This window comes from Durotheca rogersii (assembly GCF_024521655.1).
Source record: "Durotheca rogersii strain YMJ 92031201 chromosome Unknown GGS23scaffold_6, whole genome shotgun sequence".
Lineage (NCBI taxonomy): Eukaryota > Fungi > Ascomycota > Sordariomycetes > Xylariales > Xylariaceae > Durotheca > Durotheca rogersii.
In genome coordinates, this window is record NW_026251237.1 from 162,920 (window position 1) to 179,106 (window position 16,187).

The 16,187-nt window shown below is 53.7% G+C and overlaps 6 protein-coding genes across 6 annotated transcripts; 2 read left to right on the forward strand and 4 right to left on the reverse strand.

Moving 5' to 3' along the window:
- Positions 1-190: 190 nt before the first annotated feature.
- Positions 191-2,895, reverse strand: GGS23DRAFT_449247 (Sec63 Brl domain-containing protein). Its single transcript, XM_051514009.1, has 3 exons — positions 2,320-2,895; positions 665-2,258; positions 191-575 (listed from the first exon to the last, which is right to left on the reverse strand). The coding sequence occupies exons 1-3, from the start codon at positions 2,659-2,661 to the stop codon at positions 421-423; spliced, it is 2,091 nt and encodes a 696-aa protein (XP_051373201.1). The 5' UTR covers positions 2,662-2,895; the 3' UTR covers positions 191-420.
- A 257-nt stretch (positions 2,896-3,152) lies between these two features.
- On the reverse strand, positions 3,153-5,000 carry GGS23DRAFT_560391 (ICMT-domain-containing protein). Its single transcript, XM_051515883.1, has 2 exons — positions 4,605-5,000; positions 3,153-4,206 (listed from the first exon to the last, which is right to left on the reverse strand). The coding sequence occupies exons 1-2, from the start codon at positions 4,622-4,624 to the stop codon at positions 3,456-3,458; spliced, it is 771 nt and encodes a 256-aa protein (XP_051373202.1). The 5' UTR covers positions 4,625-5,000; the 3' UTR covers positions 3,153-3,455.
- A 281-nt stretch (positions 5,001-5,281) lies between these two features.
- Positions 5,282-6,413, reverse strand: GGS23DRAFT_560394 (uncharacterized protein). The gene is made up of 4 exons (XM_051515884.1): positions 6,224-6,413; positions 5,854-6,150; positions 5,566-5,794; positions 5,282-5,507 (listed from the first exon to the last, which is right to left on the reverse strand). The coding sequence occupies exons 1-3, from the start codon at positions 6,235-6,237 to the stop codon at positions 5,674-5,676; spliced, it is 432 nt and encodes a 143-aa protein (XP_051373203.1). The 5' UTR covers positions 6,238-6,413; the 3' UTR covers positions 5,282-5,507; positions 5,566-5,673.
- Positions 6,414-6,808: 395 nt separating this feature from the next.
- On the forward strand, positions 6,809-7,899 carry GGS23DRAFT_560398 (kinase-like domain-containing protein). Its single transcript, XM_051515885.1, has one exon. The coding sequence runs from the start codon at positions 6,905-6,907 to the stop codon at positions 7,733-7,735; it is 831 nt and encodes a 276-aa protein (XP_051373204.1). The 5' UTR covers positions 6,809-6,904; the 3' UTR covers positions 7,736-7,899.
- A 476-nt stretch (positions 7,900-8,375) lies between these two features.
- On the forward strand, positions 8,376-10,987 carry GGS23DRAFT_619081 (uncharacterized protein). The gene has a single exon (XM_051520987.1). It carries the CDS (start codon positions 8,773-8,775, stop codon positions 10,906-10,908), a length of 2,136 nt encoding a protein of 711 aa, XP_051373205.1. The 5' UTR covers positions 8,376-8,772; the 3' UTR covers positions 10,909-10,987.
- Positions 10,988-11,430: 443 nt separating this feature from the next.
- Positions 11,431-14,478, reverse strand: GGS23DRAFT_560403 (Zinc/iron permease). Its single transcript, XM_051515886.1, has 5 exons — positions 14,418-14,478; positions 13,999-14,133; positions 13,685-13,929; positions 13,489-13,619; positions 11,431-13,412 (listed from the first exon to the last, which is right to left on the reverse strand). The coding sequence occupies exons 3-5, from the start codon at positions 13,758-13,760 to the stop codon at positions 12,063-12,065; spliced, it is 1,557 nt and encodes a 518-aa protein (XP_051373206.1). The 5' UTR covers positions 13,761-13,929; positions 13,999-14,133; positions 14,418-14,478; the 3' UTR covers positions 11,431-12,062.
- Positions 14,479-16,187: the final 1,709 nt, after the last annotated feature.

The following is a 16,187-nucleotide window of genomic DNA, read 5'->3' on the forward strand; positions in this document are numbered from 1 at the left end:
CTTCCTTTCGTCCAATCGGTATACATCTCCTTTTGCAACGCCTTGACGCCGATTCCCCCGTGCTACCGCTGCCGCTGCCGCTGCCGCTGCCGCTGCTCGTCGCTATCATCAAGGCAGCTGTCGTAGTGATATTTGCACATGCTTACCTATTTCTATCTCTCTCTTTCCGCGGCCGACTTCCAACCTATACACATACATAGACTACCTATTACATCAAACCTTAGACGGCAAGAGGGCTCCATCGAAGGTCGAGAGAGAGAGACGACGTAGACCATTACGCTATCGATAGATAAGGCGACACCGTAGCCGCCGAAGCTACCATATAGAAAGGATGTCGCAGTGAAGCCTCGACCCTCGCGTGGCCCCCCTCGACGTAGTCCCCATACAGAATACAAGACGCGTACGAGCCAGGGGGCCTGTTTATGACTCAGGCTCGGTATCGGTGTTGGTCTCGCTCGTGTCGTCTTCCTCTTCATCAGTACCGCTCTCGTCGTCATCCGAGTCCTGCTTCTTTGGCTTCGTCGTGCCAGAAGTGCTGCCTCCTTTCAGAGCATGCATCTGGCCGGCGAGTGAATCTATGCAGCGATGTCAGCGTAACTCAACTTTGAGAGGCACCTTTTGAGAGGGGCGACGGGGAGGGTGGGGGAGGGGGAGGTGATATTACCTTCCTCGGGCTCGCTTATTTCGTCCTCCGCAGCCATGGCAGCAGCCTTGCTAGCATCCTCGACGTCAAGAGTAACTTCCATCTTGGTATCAAAGCCGACATAGCTGTCGCACACGACGTGCATGACGAAAGTATAGGTTCCCGCCTGGGGCGGAGCAGCAAACTGCGCCCTCAGGGTTTGCATATTGAAAGTCGGCTTTCCATCGTCTCGAAATATGGGCTTGTCAAACGTGGTAAACCCGAAGGGAGGCACTGCCATCTTGCCCTGCTTGCTGTCCGAGAGGAATATATGCCATTGCGGTGAGTGGTCGCGCGAGTAGAAGGGGGCAAACGTGATGGGTGGCGACACGCGCTTGGTCTCCGCCGCAACCACCTTGCCATCTGCGTCCTTGGTCTTCTTGCGTCCCATAATCGCGTCCAGGTCATCTTCGGCAGGGTCGATATCCTCCAGATCTAGCTCGTTGACCTCCGGAATGTTTTCGCTACCAGGAGGGATGAATCGGCCCTTCACAACCAGGGTAACTAGCGATGATGGGATAATGAAGCGTTCGCCAGTGACCTTAAAGAACGCCTTGGCGACTCGAAAATACGGAAGCTGCTTGGAAATACCCAAGGCCGTCTTGTACTGCTCTTCGCTCAGAAGGCCCTTACCAACAACAGTACTACGGCGCTCCGCATCAGGCAAATCCATGAATTCTTGCACAGTAAGATGTGTTTTCGAATCACCCTCGATAGCCTTCACCACAGCGGGCGTGAAGTAGGGCAGCTGGAAGAGCGGGGAGGCCTTGGGCGGTACAGCTTGGATGAGTCGTTGGCTGATATAATACGAGGCCAGAATAGGGCCCGTGTTAGCGTATGCGAGCGAGATAGCCCGGAAAGAGCCACAGAGAGCTTGCGCGATGGGCGCAACTAGGTACTTGGCGCTATTCAAAGCTTGGTCGTCGAGCTCTACACGGCCGAGGTAGGCCCAGAGAAGAGCCAGGACCTTTCTCCTCACGCCGCCCTCAAGGTCCTCAAGCTTCTCCTTATCTTTTATTGATAGACCACCAGCAAATTGGGTTACCTGGCCCTCCGCTAGGATTCTCGACTCGATTTTCGCGAGACCGGACTCGGCCTTATCGCCTTTTAGGGAGTCGTGGAATTCCTTGCCGGCGCTCAGAGCGGTCACGAGGGCACCTTCGTCAATCGTCTCTGAGTACTCGCGGAAAAGGTTATTGGCGCTCTCGACCAGCACGCCCTCCTTAGTAATCCGCTGGGTACCGTACCACCACGACCCGACGTAGTAAGGCAGAAGGACGCCGAGGAGCAACGCATAGATAAGTACGACGTACTTGCCGTTTCCTTGCGATACGATGAATTGAGGAAGGGCGATGCTGATGCTGAGGCTCTGCTTGCCGTCAGGGTGGCCGTACTGGATGTAGTTGTTGCGAACCTCCTCGTCCGTCAGCGCCTGGTATGCCTTGGTGAACTCCACCCATTTGTCGTTCAGCGACTCGATAGTCTCGTTCTTGGCGGGATCGGGCTTGATCTTGTCGGGGTGGAATAGACGACCGAGTTTCTTGAAGTGAGATTTGATCTGTTTTTCGGATGCCGACTGCCCATCGCGTTAGCGAGCCCATTACGCAAGACGCCGACGCCACGGAGATCAGTCATACTTCGGAAATGCCAAGGATGTCGTAGGGGTTCCATAGCTTCGTGACGGTACGCTGGCTCGTCACGATGAGATACATCATGCCCGCCATCAGCGCCCACCCTAACACGACGAAGATGCCTCGCTTGATCTTGCGCAGCTTTCGCTTCTGCGCGGCGCGCTGCGCCTGTACGAGATCGGCATGTTCGGGTTCGTATGAACTCTTGATCCGCGGCGCGAGAGCGGTGGCGTCCTTGGTCGGCGCGAGGAGGCTGTAGGTGAGAGGGAGAGTGACGATGGTAGACAAGGTGAAGATGAAGAAAGGGTAGAACTGGCCCTGTTCGTCGTAGGAATACTCCGAACTCATGGTGCCGACGGGCCCTGTAACAGGGTCTCTCAATTAAGCGTGTAAACGAACCCAGTCAGCGGCGAGTATGTCTGAGGGTCTCCCGGCGGCGTCGGTGTGATTGTTGTTGTGGTTGGGGCCAGGAAAGAAGAAATAATGAGAGTCGGTGGTGCTGGCGTTAGACCAGAATTATTGCTGGCTCAGGTTAAATTTAGATACCAGAAGGTTGAACAAGCTGTCCAGAGAATTGAGAAGTCTATGCCGCCCGGCCCGTTACGGCCCGTCACAGTCCGCCGGCGTCTGCTGGTCCCGTCTTGAATCGTGGCCTTCCCGGCCTCGAATTTCATCGCTACGTACCCGTGTGGGTCCTGGTGGCGCCTGGGTTTATCGATAAGCCCATCGTGGGGCACCACATGAATTACGTGTACTCATAGGTAGGTATATCAAGTACTCATATACTGAGTACGGATGTAGGTACCGGAAATAGGATGTGACAAGCCGAGGGCCCTCAAATATATGCCAGAATACTACCTAGGCACCTAGGTGCTGTATAGTGATACCTACAATTATGCCGGGATGCATGCGATAAGCCCGTGGCCAGGGCCACGATGGGGGCGGGGACCCTGAAAGTTACGATACTTAAACTTATAAAAAGGAGTCTTTTATCCATGAAAATAGGTGGCAGCACCGGCTAAAACTCGCCAAAGGTAAGTAGGGGTAGGTAGTTTATTTCTACTCTATACATATGCCGTTCTTCGCTTATCCTTGCTCAGAGGAAGTAACATGAACTCCGTCATTCCCACCGGCATGTCCTTTCAACTTCCCACAAACGGCATCAGCGTGCCAACCTTATTCTTATAATTAAGGTAATCGTCCCCGAAGAAACGAACAAGCAACGCCTCCTCGTGCCGTACTCTCTTGGAGAAGAACTGCCACAACACGATAGCATAACCTACGAAGCAGAACGGGTTCCCCAGAACCATTTGCGTCCCTATCCCCCAGTAGAAGAATCCAAAGTATGCCGGGTGCCGCAGGAACGAATACAGGCCTGTGGTAACCAGGGCGTGGGTGTCCTTCTTGTAGTGCTGGACAGTGTGGTTGAAGGACTGGCCGGCCTGCACCATGGCTGCGCTGCGGACGAACTGTCCGACAATGACCATAAGAAAACCCAATACCAAGATGAATTGGTCGCTGTAAAAAGGCGCCCACGACCGATTCGGAAATAGGAGGTTGGTCAGGAGACACTCCACCGACGCCAACACATGGGCGATCGCATACGCCGGCCAGTTCGCAGTCAGGAGAAACGAGCCAATGTTCGCGACGGGGGTATTGTACTTGGCAGTAGTCCAGAACTCGAGGAAGTGGAAGGTGGACAGGGCGCCGATGAAGAAAGGGAGACGCCACAGCGGAGAGGAAGTTAAGACAAGAGTCAGGACCATTGCCGTCCCGGAGAAGGTGAGCGCCACGCCGAGACAGAAGGAACGGATGGCGATGCCCTCGAGAGACTTGGGCTGGCCGGGGTAGTACGCCCTGTCGGGCGGCGAGTGGGTGCTTTGCGCGACGGGACTAAGAAGCGGAAGTAGATGATCAGTACGTCTGTTGCTCATCCGGGTGTTGATCGACGCCAGTTTGGCCAGGGAGCGACGGCGACTAAAGCCCGTCGCCCACGACACCTCCTCTTCGTCATTCTCCTGAACGGGGTCGAGAGAGGCGTCGAAGCCAGGCGAGACGGCTGTCGGCGTCGGCGTCGGCGTCAACGGCGACGCGGGTTCCGATGGTATGGATAAACGGACGGAGGGCATCGCCGCGCGTCGTAAATCAAACTCCAACTTTATGCAACAGGCCGGGAGCTATGCGCGTGCTGTCGTGGAGGATCGCGACATATACGTACGTCTCCCGCGTCGTGTTTGTTTCCGACGCAGGCAGGACGAGAGACCAAAGAAACAAACGGGAACCTGGCTTACCTATCCGGCGGTGACTCCATCGTGATACCAAGACGGCGCGGCCTTTGTGTTAATGAATATACCCCTCCGCTTGCTGTCAAGGACAAAGACGAATCGGTCGGGCCATCCAGCCCATGCCCTACAAATATCTCGTGGTTGGCGCAGGTCTGTGTCTCTTTTCTTTGGCTTCACGTCGCGGGTTTCAACGGCACCCAATACCCTTGTTAGACCCTTGTTAGCCTGGAAGCTCGGGGCGCCCAGAGCGGTAATGAGCGGCGCTCCATGCGGTGAAAGACCGCCACAAAATTCTGCCAGTCGAACCCTCACACCGCAGACGAAAACGGCATAGTACACTATACCTAGGTAGTCTTAGGCATAAGCTACCCTCATGTTCTCGATATGCCAATATAATATGACGTAGGTACTTAGGTAGAATAACGTACAACCTGTTATATATACCAACACCAACCCCCGAAATCTTCTAGGTTGGCGAATTCAAAGCCTGCACGGACTAATAGTAGACAGCTGCATGTTCCAAGTGTGTACTAATATCTATTATCTTCGACGTCTAGACACAAAGTCGAGTCTACGATAGTTGCGCTTAGGAGTGGTGAGAGCACATCGAAAAGGCAATTAACATCACACAATACGTCGTAAGTACGTTTCCCTACAGAGGTATTCATAGCCTTACGTAGTTAGGTAATTACAATTAATGTTATTCATTTACGTATTGCCTCTATAATGGAAACAGCCCAAGCTGCTATGGAGAATCCTACACTCGCTAGAGTGGGTTTACCATACAAATAGCACCTCTAGTTGCCCCTTAAACGCCCATGACAAGGCAAAGGCAACTTGGCCACCTCAGTTGGACGGCCCAATCCCTAGGGAGGGCCTACGCGTCATTGCACGCACCATAGTTCTAGCCTACAGCCTCCTAACATCAGTAACAGACCCTGAATATATGTTTGAGGATAACACTCACGTCTATTCTACTGGTAACACGTTTTCGGTTGTCGCACTTCGCCATGCTAGCCGGAGAGACCGGGCCAATCCAAAGGTAGATGCTACTGGGGCCCAACGGCAGCTCAGCTCATAAGCCGCCCTGAATCGTGAAAGACGAGACGATCAAGACAAGGACATTGATCCACCCCCATATAAACGGTATCCACGTCGGCATCTGGTAGCATCCAGAGATATACACAGCACCGAGCCTAGGAATAACGCAATATTAGCCACCGGGATACGACTCGAACAACGAGGGTCTTCGTACACTAGCCCGACGATGCTCCCGGTGAACAGAGCCTCCACGCCCGCGACAACGGCGTATATGATGGGGACGGCTAGCAGGTACTTCCATACCGATCGTGGCTTTCCAATCTGCATAAATAGGATGATTCCCGTGACGCCGAGGTGGAAGACGGCGTAGAGGATGAGGGTCCAGAGAAGCGTGTACCGCCACGAGTCGCCAACCGTGTATAAGGCGCAGTAGCTGTCTTGTTGAGGCCAGCAGAGGGAGGGAAAGGGCGGAGTGTGGTAGCCGTCGGGGGGGTAGTTTTGGCAGTCGGATCTGGATGCGCGACAAGGTTAGCCGCTGGGTTGTCGTTCTCGATCCCCCGGGCAACACACAGGAATTGGCTTACGGTTTTGAGGCCATCTGGCCGCTCGAGCTGCCCCTAAGAGCTCAGCAGCACATCCGCAGTTTGCTCTGTAGTCTGTCTTCTCAATCGGGGATATATAGAGGCGGCCGAGCCAGTGGAACCGAACGAAGGTTGCGAAGCTGCGAAGCCGACGGATATGACAATCAAAGCTCGGCGATGCCGATAATGTACCTACCACAGACGGTATGTACCTAGGTAGCGTACATTGAAATACTGTCCGTCACGTAATCACGTGCCACATCCACCAAGCCTACCTTAGTCTCACATAAAGCATAAAAAACAATAATTTATAATTTAAATGTTTTATTTAAATAAGTTAAAAAGTTAGAAAGCGAATATTGAATTAATATATATTTATTAAATTAACTAATATTTTAAGCTTCTTAAAGTAGAGTTAAAAGTAGTATATAATTAACATTATATATTTTTATTAATATATAAAATGTAAAACCGCAGTGTATTTTTATTAAAATTCATTTGTATTTTTAGTGAAATATAGAGTTTTAGCTATTTAAGGTTGTCTAGATTAGAGAAGGTTATATAGTTTTAATTAACTATTTAAAACTCGAGATCTTTCATTCTCAATCCAGCTTACCGCCTATTATGCCAACTCTTCAGCCTCTCATTTGATTTCTTGATATTAGAACCGCTCCCTCAAAAGCAATGTCAAGTCGTTTAAAGGACAGGATGCGGCAAGATCGCAGACAGGCGCTCTTTGGCAACTCTCCCCCGCCCCCGCGACAGCCTGCCCCCTACCCCGAAGGCGAGATCATATATCGCTGTAATGATCGTTATATCGTGCGGCACGGTGATAGCATCACTAAATACACGACAAACCCCGACGGAATGGGCGCCAACGACCATCCGAATGAGGAGCTGGCGCTACGCTTTGTGAAAGCGCACACCACAATCCCAGTGCCCGAGGTCATCAGCAGCGACTGGGACCGCATCACCATGGAATACGTTGAGGGCCAGACGCTGCAGCAGGCGTGGCCGATGCTGACCCCCGACCAGCGCTCCGACATCCTGGCCCAGCTCAGCGATTACATAGCGCAGATGCGTGCCCTGGGCGGCATCTACCTTGGCCGTCTTGACGGTCAAGGCGTGGTGGTGCCGTGTATCATGACGCGTTCGGGTGGACCATTCGGCACCCTGGTCGAGTTGCATGACTGGCTTGTTCAGCCGCCGAAGCGGTTGCAGATCCAGTCCATGTACTGGCACCAAATCACAGCCCAGCTTAGCACTGAGTATCCAATCGTGTTCACGCATGGCGATATTGCCTCACGAAATATCATAGTGCGTGATGGACGCATCGTTGCCCTTTTGGATTGGGAGTTCGCAGGGTGGTACCCAGAGTACTGGGAATATGTATTTGCGCTGCGGGGGATGGATAATGTTGACTGGGAGACACTAGGCCGCTATCTTCCCTCTCTTTTTACCAAGCGCTACGATCTAGAATACATCCTCATGAGACTCATCCTCACTCTCTACTAGTAACAAAAACTAAACCAGCCAACAGCCCCTTTAAGTAAACTGATTTGTCAGTTTCTTCTCTACGAAGTTGTACTATTTCTACGTTTAGAATCCGTTAGATACAAGCTCTTAGAGGCCCTCAAGCGTAAAGTTTTAGCAGTTCTAATCACTTATCTTACTCTCAACAGTAGCCCATATGATGTTTACTAATATCATCTCCTAGCCTCTATCTACGTGCATAGCCTCGACATTATCGTAAAATAATTAATATTTATAAACTAATTCATTTATAAATATAGCTAACTCTTCGTAAGCTTTTATTATTACTTCATTATATATAGGCTATATTATATAAGCTTTAGTTTTTAAATAATATAAAGTAAATATAATATAATATTTATAGTAAACGTAAAGCTGTTTATAAATAAATATATATATTATAATATAAATTATATTTATATTACGTAGTATTTTTCTTTTTCTTTTATATCTCAACTTAGTTTAATATAAATATCTTGTTTTCTCTTATTATGTATATGTAAATATACTTCGTGCATACACACTTCCATAAGATGCAAGTAGGAATTATGTTAGGTAATGCGAGGGGTGGTGGAAAGGCTCCCGCATCCCGCGTCACCAATACAGGGGCTCAATTCGTCCAGTGAGCGAAAAGCCGCGCCGCCCGTGGCCTCCCGCTGTTTTGTGCCTGTGCTCTGTGCCTCGGCTGAGCTCTGCACGGCGCATTGCGTGTATAGGTGCACATTATCATTTATACGTGATCCATCATATCCACTCGCGATGCCGCGGCCGTCGTATAGTTAGTTGTCTCCTCATACCGCCTTGCTAAGAAGCAGATCACTTGTGCCCAACCTGCTACCTCACTCTCTTGCCTGCTCGTCCCTCCCGTTCTCAGCATTCAACGTCGAATCCCGTGCCTCCAGTCCCCGTACGCCTCGGCGCGCGCTGAGCAACGTCAATCCGGCAGATGACGTGAAGTTCGCCCGCGCCCCAGTGTCCAAGTGCACTATAAAATTCACAAGAGAGAGAAAAGATCCAGAATGCCGGCCGACCGATTGCTGGCCACGGCCCTGCGGGCCTACCAAGATGCTCCCAACCCGGCCGAGACCGACAAGATCCTCGCGACGACTACTACGCTCCTAACCAACCTCAACAATCCCCTCAACCTCTCGCTTCTCACGTCGCACTTCCTCACTGCGCGTGCGATATGGCAGTCCCCAGACGGTCTACGCACCTGTCTGCGTATCATGAGCATATACAACACCGCCGCGATCCACGTGCGGAAGAACGAGCTGGACAACGTGAACCTGTCTTGGGGGCAGACCCCGACCGGCAGCGGCGTCCGCAGTGCTGACTGGGTGCATGCCATTGCCAAGGGTACCGATGACAGATCCAGTCGATGGCAGCACGTGTTGGTGTTAACCGGTATCTTGATGGGCATGGAAGGCGATGACAAGCGATCGTTATCCCGCAGTTTACGGTCCACTCTCGAGAACGCCGTCGTCACCGCCGCAAATCTCGCGCTCGGAGATCACGTGCAGACGAATATCCTAGGCCGCGATGCCGTCGTCTTAGCACTGACCTACGCGTTCCCCCTCTTGTCGGAATCCGTCAGGCTGAAGGTCAACGGCGACGCCCTCCTCCCGGCTGCCATTGGCGCCATGCTCGGCGCCGAGGGCTTCCAGGAGGGAGATTTCATCCCACCTATCGCTAGGGACGTTACGAGGTGGCAGAAGCTCCAATGGAATCCCAACTCACCGTCCGCCGTCAGGCTCCAGAGGCTCGAATCTCGGCCTCTGGCACAGAACATGGGCCCTCTATCACGGCTCGCGTCGTTTGCTGTCCAGCATGCTGCGGACACCAGAATCGTCCTCCAGGCCCAAGACGATCTGCTTGCTTTCACGCGGGCACTTCTGGAGAAGTGGTCTCGTTGCCAACTTTCCACCGTTGACCTCTCCGTCGAGGCCATCGTCCTGGCACCCGACTTAGTCCTAGGTCCATATCATATTGTATGGCAGCTGCTGAAGAAGATAATGTACACCGTGGTCGCTATACTCCAACCCGTCGTCGGACGGTGTCTACTAGATATTCGCATGAACAACCACGTCGTAGCTCCGACCGTGGCCTCTAAGACTCTCCACGCCCTACGTAACCTATCCTTCATCTCCACACGCCAGGGAGCTGGTTCGTTCCAGGTGTATACCTTTACTTACCTCACCTCCCTCGACATCATCACGCGCTATCCGGACGCCTGCGCCTCTTTCCTCGAAGACACGCAGCCTCCGCCGCCGCAGACGAGCACGGTCCCGTCTCCCGTCGTCCAAGCCCTCACCCTCTTCTACCTCAACACGGCCGAGCACCTCCCGCTGTCGCTCCCGACGCCCGTCTGCGAGCGCCTTATCATCGCGCCGGCGTCCGCCTTCCTGTCGCCGACATCGTCCTGGCTCACGAGCCCGGCCAACAGCCCGCCGTCGGCGCTGACGCTCGAGCTGTTCGAGGCGGCGCACTCGGCCACGCTCGCGACGCTCTCGTGCCCCCAGCACAGCGTCGTCGCCGCCGCGCTCGTGCCCTTCTACGTCGACACCCTGCTCTCCGCCTTCCCCGCGCGCATCACCCCGCGCCAGTTCCGCCTCGCCTTCCGCACCGTCCTGCAGATCGCCGCCCCGCCCTACCCGCTCTCGGCCACGCACCCGGAGCTCGCCGAGACCCTGCTCGAGATGCTGCGGTTCCGCGCGTCGGCCGAGGGCGGGGCGTCGACGCAGCCGCTAGTACACCCGCAGCTGCTGCAGGCCCCGGCGCCCGGACCCGAGGCAGAGGCGGCGGCGGCGACGGGAGGCCCCGTCTCGGAGCAGACGGCGCTAGTGCTAGCGCTGACCGACGCGCTCCCGTACCTGCCGGCGGCGGCGCTGGAGGAGTGGCTGACGCGGGCGGCGGAGGCGGCAACGGGGATCGCGGACCCGCGCATGCGCGACGCGGCGCGGCGGCGGCTCTGGGAGGTGCTGGCGGGCGGGGAGATGGACGTGGAGCGGGCGGCGGTCGGGGTGGCGTGGTGGGGCACGCGCGGCGGCCGCGAGATGGTGATGCTGGGGCGCCCCCGGCGCGACGACTTCCTCATGAGCGGGGCGCTGGCCGGGCGGGAGAGAGAGGAGGCGAACGGCGGAAGGTTGCGGTTGTGAACGGGGACAGGAGACGAGGGCGGGGAGTAAGAAAGGAAGGGATGAAGGAAGGAAGGGGGAGGTGCTAACGTGTCTAAGGAAGAAGAAAGGGGGGGGGGGGGGGGGGGGGAGAAGGGTAGAGCGAGCGGCCGGGCATGGGGACGACGAGGGGGATCGGATACGCGGGACGACGACGACGGGCATACTCGTACTAAGAGTAAATCATTCTACAGAGAAGCGCAGTAGTGCACGGTTGGTTAGTTGCCTGGCTGCGGAGCGTGCACGAGAGGACGATATATACTATACTATACTGTACTGTACAGATAGAGAGAAGGGGGGAGAGGAGAGGAAAGGAAAGATTACGCTTACATGTATAGACGTGTGTATGTACGCGGCTACATGAGAGAGAGAAGAGGGGGGTAAAGGGGGCTGCATGTTTCGTTTGTGTAATTCGATTAGGACGCATGCATATATATCACATATACGCCTAGAGGTATACATAGTCTAGTCTACTATTACAGCACTCTTTCGGTTTTCTACCTGGGTAGTGGTGTGTTGAATTAAGGAGGAATGGGTTCCCCCATTACGTACGGCCAAGGACCGGGGGGTTCGATGTTGAGCCCAGAGGCCGAGTGGTAATAACTCGATACCTATACTCCGGGTTGTTCTGAGCCAACCTCAAGTTCTTGCTATGGGAGGTTTGACGTACGCGGATGTGTAGCCCACCTAGTTGTAGATCCGATCAAGTCTCTTGTCTCTCGGGCGTCCTAGTAATCTATCGACCACCCCAAGCACACCGCAATTGACGAGTCTAAGTATTTTTTTTGGTTTCCTACCTACCTATACCTGCCTGCCTGCCTGCCTTGCCCTGCCCTGCCCTGCCCTGCCCTGCCCTGCCTATCCGCCTGGCTGCCTAGAGTCGGCGAGCCACCTTGTCCTGATCGTGATACCATACGTGGAGGAGCCCCACCTCCTAAACGCCGAGCGCGATGCTGCTGCTGATGCTGATTGATGAAAACGTATGTACATACGTAGTCAGGGTCCTCAACTCGGAGAGAAAGCAAAGGGTAAGGAAAGCAGATTTATGAACTCCGTTGGTTCCATTTCCTCCTAATAGACGGATCACTATTATTACCTACAGAGAAAAAAAGATCGGGACCACCACTTCTATAGTGTTAATGTGCGTGTGCCGTGAACGCGTTGCTCAGGCCAAGTAACATCATGCCTAAGAACGCGAACAGGATGCTCAAGTTCTGGCTGTGATTCAGGCTCAGGCTCTCGACGAAGAGCTGCAGGGCCACGCTTACCATTATGCCCGCCGTGGCGGCGAATAGACACCCATACGCGACGGAGTCGGGCGTAATGTTGCTATGCTGGGCCAGCTTGAACCACAGGACGGCCACGCCGGCACCCAAAGGTTGGCTCAAGCCGCCGAGGACAGACGACCATAGCATCGCGCGGAACCTACTATGTAGTGCCATGTACAAGGGGAGTGCAAGGGCGAACCCCTCGGTGATGTTGTGGACGAAGAGCGCGAGGAAGACGTTGAAACCGAGCGACGGGTTTGCGTGGTTTGTGGCATAGGTGATGAAGCCTTCGGGGAATTTATGCAACGTAATAGCTATGGAGGTCTGGAGGCCGAGGGATAGGAAAGCGTTTTCGGCGACGTGGTGGTGGTGTTGGGCCTCGACGTCCTCTGAAACCTCAGAGGCGCATTGATCGTGATGACCGTGTTGGTGCTGGTCATTGTGAGAGTGAGAATGGCTAGTTTGGTGTGCAGGACTCGACGCTAACAAATTGCCGTGGGCACCTCCGGCCTCTTCCACTCGATCTGTGCCGGCAACCGCAGGCTCCGAGGGGTCTGTACAAATCAAGCTCGCAGAAGTTCGAGATGTTAACTCAGATCGGCTAGCAAGATGTTTGAAGCATTCCTGTCCACACGGATCCGAGTATCCGAAGCAGTGGTCCGCCTGGTCGCAGTCCGGCTTAGTATCTTTAACAAAGGACAGAACTCTATTCTGCATCATCGAGGGCTGCCTCTCCAGTCTCGCGACCTGGCTATGCGAGCCTCGCGAGATAGGAGCAGCAGGCGAGTGTTCGGGATGAGCGATATCTGCTTCATCATGTGTCTGCGTGCGGGAGACGTGGGTCAATGTCTCGGAGTTTGAGAGTAACGGCGTGGTTTCGTCGGCATGTCCGTTCTCAGCCGCCTGCGGCTTTGCGTTTTCGAAGGAGGCATAGACGGAAGATTGCCGTTTGTCAATACTTCGTGCATGGGATGACTGCTTGCGACTATATCCGTTTGAGTGAGGGCGGGTATCTAACGCATGCTCGCCGTGGCTATGGTCGCAGTCGACAACGTGTGAGGGTAGAAATTGATGGAAAAATCTGGAGAGTATCTGAATGCCCACAAAGCCCCCGACGAAGCATGCCATCAAGATGAAGCCCGCTGGCTGGTCAGGGACATCCCCCTTTTTGAGGTAGTCCCTGGCTTCGGGGAGCATGCTATACAACGCCATGAATATCTAAAATCCCCCAGGAATTAGCGGCTCGCTCGTGGGTTCAAAAGAAAAACAACCCAATAAATGCAAATTGACTGACCATAACGCCAAAGCTCAGGCTCAGAGAGCAGGCCAGAAAGGTGTTGTTATCCTGTATTCGGAAGTTGCCCGCACCGGGAAAAAGGCGTACGAGTACATCGACGCAGATAACTGAGGACCCTATCATGCACGCTGGATAGGCCAGGTCAGCAAGGCAGGGCGAAATTAGCATCAGTCGTGAGGCCATCGTCACTCACCAGCACCGCTCACTAGACACATAATCCACCCCCTAGTGTCGTTGTCGATCTCGGCAGTATGCATGACGGGCTCCATGGCTTCGGATCCCGCAGCGGCCTGTCGCTTCGTGCCTGCAGGAGCCCGGCCGTCGTGGCGCCTCTTAAGGGAAGCAGGTTGGAGGGAGCATGAGTCAATGGCGGGGGCGCGTTCTGGTGGTCTGGAGAGGACCCTCTGCCGATTCGCACGCGGGACTTTGGGGGAGGAGCTTTTCAGATGCAGATGGTCTCAGCGGTTGAGGAATGCGGAAACCCGCTGGGTAGAAGAGACGGCTAACCACTTATCAAAGATTCTGTAGAAGCAGCGTGACCGTGGGGGATTCCCGGAAGATTATGAGAAGGCTCCCAGGAGAAGAGGGAGATGGTGGTAGCGATAGTAAGGAGAAGGATGGGTATCTCAAGAATTAAATGGACTAGGAGACAGGTCAGAATGGCAATTCCCTTAATATACTAGGAGGGTCGCCGTCTAAATGATTGGCTAGGAGCAAGTGAACAAATCCAAGGTGTTTCAAAGAGGTCCCACGGAAATAGATGGCACTGAGGGAGCGACTCAGCAAAGTGAGTAGCTTGAAGGGATGAGTGCAGCGTGAAGATGGGTATAGAGCGACATGCAGGCGTGGAAAGAAGATGATGTAGGGTGGGCAGAAGGTGGGTAGGGGGTGGGAGGTAGCTTAGGGAAGTTTAGCTACCGACTTACTGTTAGGAATAGTAGCAACACTCTAAGGCTCTGGCTAGCCTTAACAGAGGAAAACAGCCCAGGACTCAGCAATTCTACATGTGAGGCGGGTAGGGGACCAGGCCGGGTTTTATGTGGTGCGTCTGATTGGGCGCCGGGGTCGTCGCAGGCATCCCAAGCTTTGCCAAGCCCTGGGACAATGGGAACCTTGATGGCCAATCCGGCCAACGCACTTCGTAATGCAGAAGAAGGCATGTACCCAGACGGCGGCATTGGTATGTCCAGGTACTTTGAGCAAGGGGTGGGGTCCACCCTGCGGGCAGGTTATGTCCTAGAGTCTGGAAGTATCTGCATCTAAAGGTATACATGCCCACATACCTGCCTCTCTCTGTAGTTACTGCATCATACTAAGAAAAAGTACTTACCCACCTAGGAGCCATGTATACAGGTACATACATAGGTAGGTACATAGGTACTTTACCGGGTGGGACTTGCCTGGCCGTCAAGGTTCTTACTTCTACCACACCGAATGGCACCTGCCTCCTCTTGCTAGGCTTCCGTCCGGCGGACATGTCTCCAGTTACCTCCTCCTACCACCTCAGCTACGTGGCAGGGGCAGGTACCTATCTACGTGCGTCCCTAAGGGGCATGCGGTCGAGGCATTGCTACGGAAGAAGGTGTGGCCTGTGCTCATACACAGATGCTCTTGCCTGTCCCGTCGCAGTTACCTTGCAGCAGACCGATGTCTCTTTCTCTTTCTCTCTTTTTCTCTCAAACGTACCTACCCAAGGGGGGGTAACGCAGGTATGGTAACCTGGAATCATCAGCTTCTCTTCCGATCACACCCATCCTTCCGGCCTAGACGTACCTATTCAGCCTCATCACTCCCCTGACCAATACACATACGGGCGTATCGTTGCCACGTACAATGGTGCGTAGATCGAAACAAGGCCGGCTCCCTCGTCGGGGTCCGCACCCATGCCCGTGGATCGATGCAGGGCCGTAGAGACTCGAGAGCTCCGTTCCCAATGATAGGCCTACTACTCGACAGGTTCGAATCGTCCAACATATAGACTGCTATCCCCTTAGCTTTCGCTAGAAACTAAGCAGGGCCAGCATCGATGGCCGCTCACCAACGGCCACGGGTCGATCTATAAGATGTCTATCTACACAAAGGTCACGGAGGGCGACGCACCTCAACGGCGCCATAGATCTACACCAGCACCTTGATGGTTGGTCATATGTACACATGACAGACCCTTTCGGCGGTGTAGCTAACAGCCTTTCTGCCTCTGGCTAGGCGCTACATTCAACCCGAGCTGCGAACTGCTGCCTTCATATGCGTTTGGCTACATAGGTAGGCTATCCAGTCACCATGCCGAAATAGGATACGACGTCTTATTTGGCGACAAGCCGCGATTCACGTCGCTCTGCGTAAGTCATAAGGCCTCCCCCGCATGAAGACACTTAAAGAGTTGTAGGATATTGTATCAGCATCGAATACAGCTTCAAATCATCAAATATATTCAAACAACTCCAATCAGCATTTATTATAACCCCGTGTTTATGGAACAAACTCGAAATCTTTCCTGGGTATTCGCCTTCAACCGCTAGCTTGTATCAAACCTGCCGATTATTGGCCAAACACGCACCCTAATTAATACTGACAGCTTATCTCAGCCTTTACCCAACTCTGTTGCTAATTCTAGAAAACTGATCTTCCTCGTCTCCTAGAATCCGCAAAAAGTTTCAACGGCGTATGCCTAGATGTACAGTCCGTGTGCCGCGCTG

What these genes read in the sequence shown, in the direction of transcription:
- GGS23DRAFT_449247 (XM_051514009.1), bottom strand. Translation starts at nt 2,661, where the DNA reads ATGAGTTCGGAGTATTCCTACGACGAACAGGGCCAGTTCTACCCTTTC. An exon ending in ACATCCTTGGCATTTCCGAA is followed by an intron (nt 2,259 to 2,319) that starts GTATGACTGATC and finishes CGCGATGGGCAG; the next exon opens with TCGGCATCCGAAAAACAGAT. An exon ending in AATAAGCGAGCCCGAGGAAG is followed by an intron (nt 576 to 664) that starts GTAATATCACCT and finishes ATCGCTGCATAG; the next exon opens with ATTCACTCGCCGGCCAGATG.
- GGS23DRAFT_560391 (XM_051515883.1), bottom strand. Translation starts at nt 4,624, where the DNA reads ATGGAGTCACCGCCGGATAG. An exon ending in ATGGAGTCACCGCCGGATAG is followed by an intron (nt 4,207 to 4,604) that starts GTAAGCCAGGTT and finishes TCCGCTTCTTAG; the next exon opens with TCCCGTCGCGCAAAGCACCC.
- GGS23DRAFT_560394 (XM_051515884.1), bottom strand. An exon ending in GGGAGCATCGTCGGGCTAGT is followed by an intron (nt 5,795 to 5,853) that starts GTACGAAGACCC and finishes CGTTATTCCTAG; the next exon opens with GCTCGGTGCTGTGTATATCT.
- GGS23DRAFT_560398 (XM_051515885.1), top strand. Translation starts at nt 6,905, where the DNA reads ATGTCAAGTCGTTTAAAGGACAGGATGCGGCAAGATCGCAGACAGGCG.
- GGS23DRAFT_619081 (XM_051520987.1), top strand. Translation starts at nt 8,773, where the DNA reads ATGCCGGCCGACCGATTGCTGGCCACGGCCCTGCGGGCCTACCAAGAT.
- GGS23DRAFT_560403 (XM_051515886.1), bottom strand. Translation starts at nt 13,760, where the DNA reads ATGGAGCCCGTCATGCATACTGCCGAGATCGACAACGACACTAGGGGG. An exon ending in GTGTCTAGTGAGCGGTGCTG is followed by an intron (nt 13,620 to 13,684) that starts GTGAGTGACGAT and finishes TGGCCTATCCAG; the next exon opens with CGTGCATGATAGGGTCCTCA. An exon ending in GCCTGAGCTTTGGCGTTATG is followed by an intron (nt 13,413 to 13,488) that starts GTCAGTCAATTT and finishes GGGGGATTTTAG; the next exon opens with ATATTCATGGCGTTGTATAG.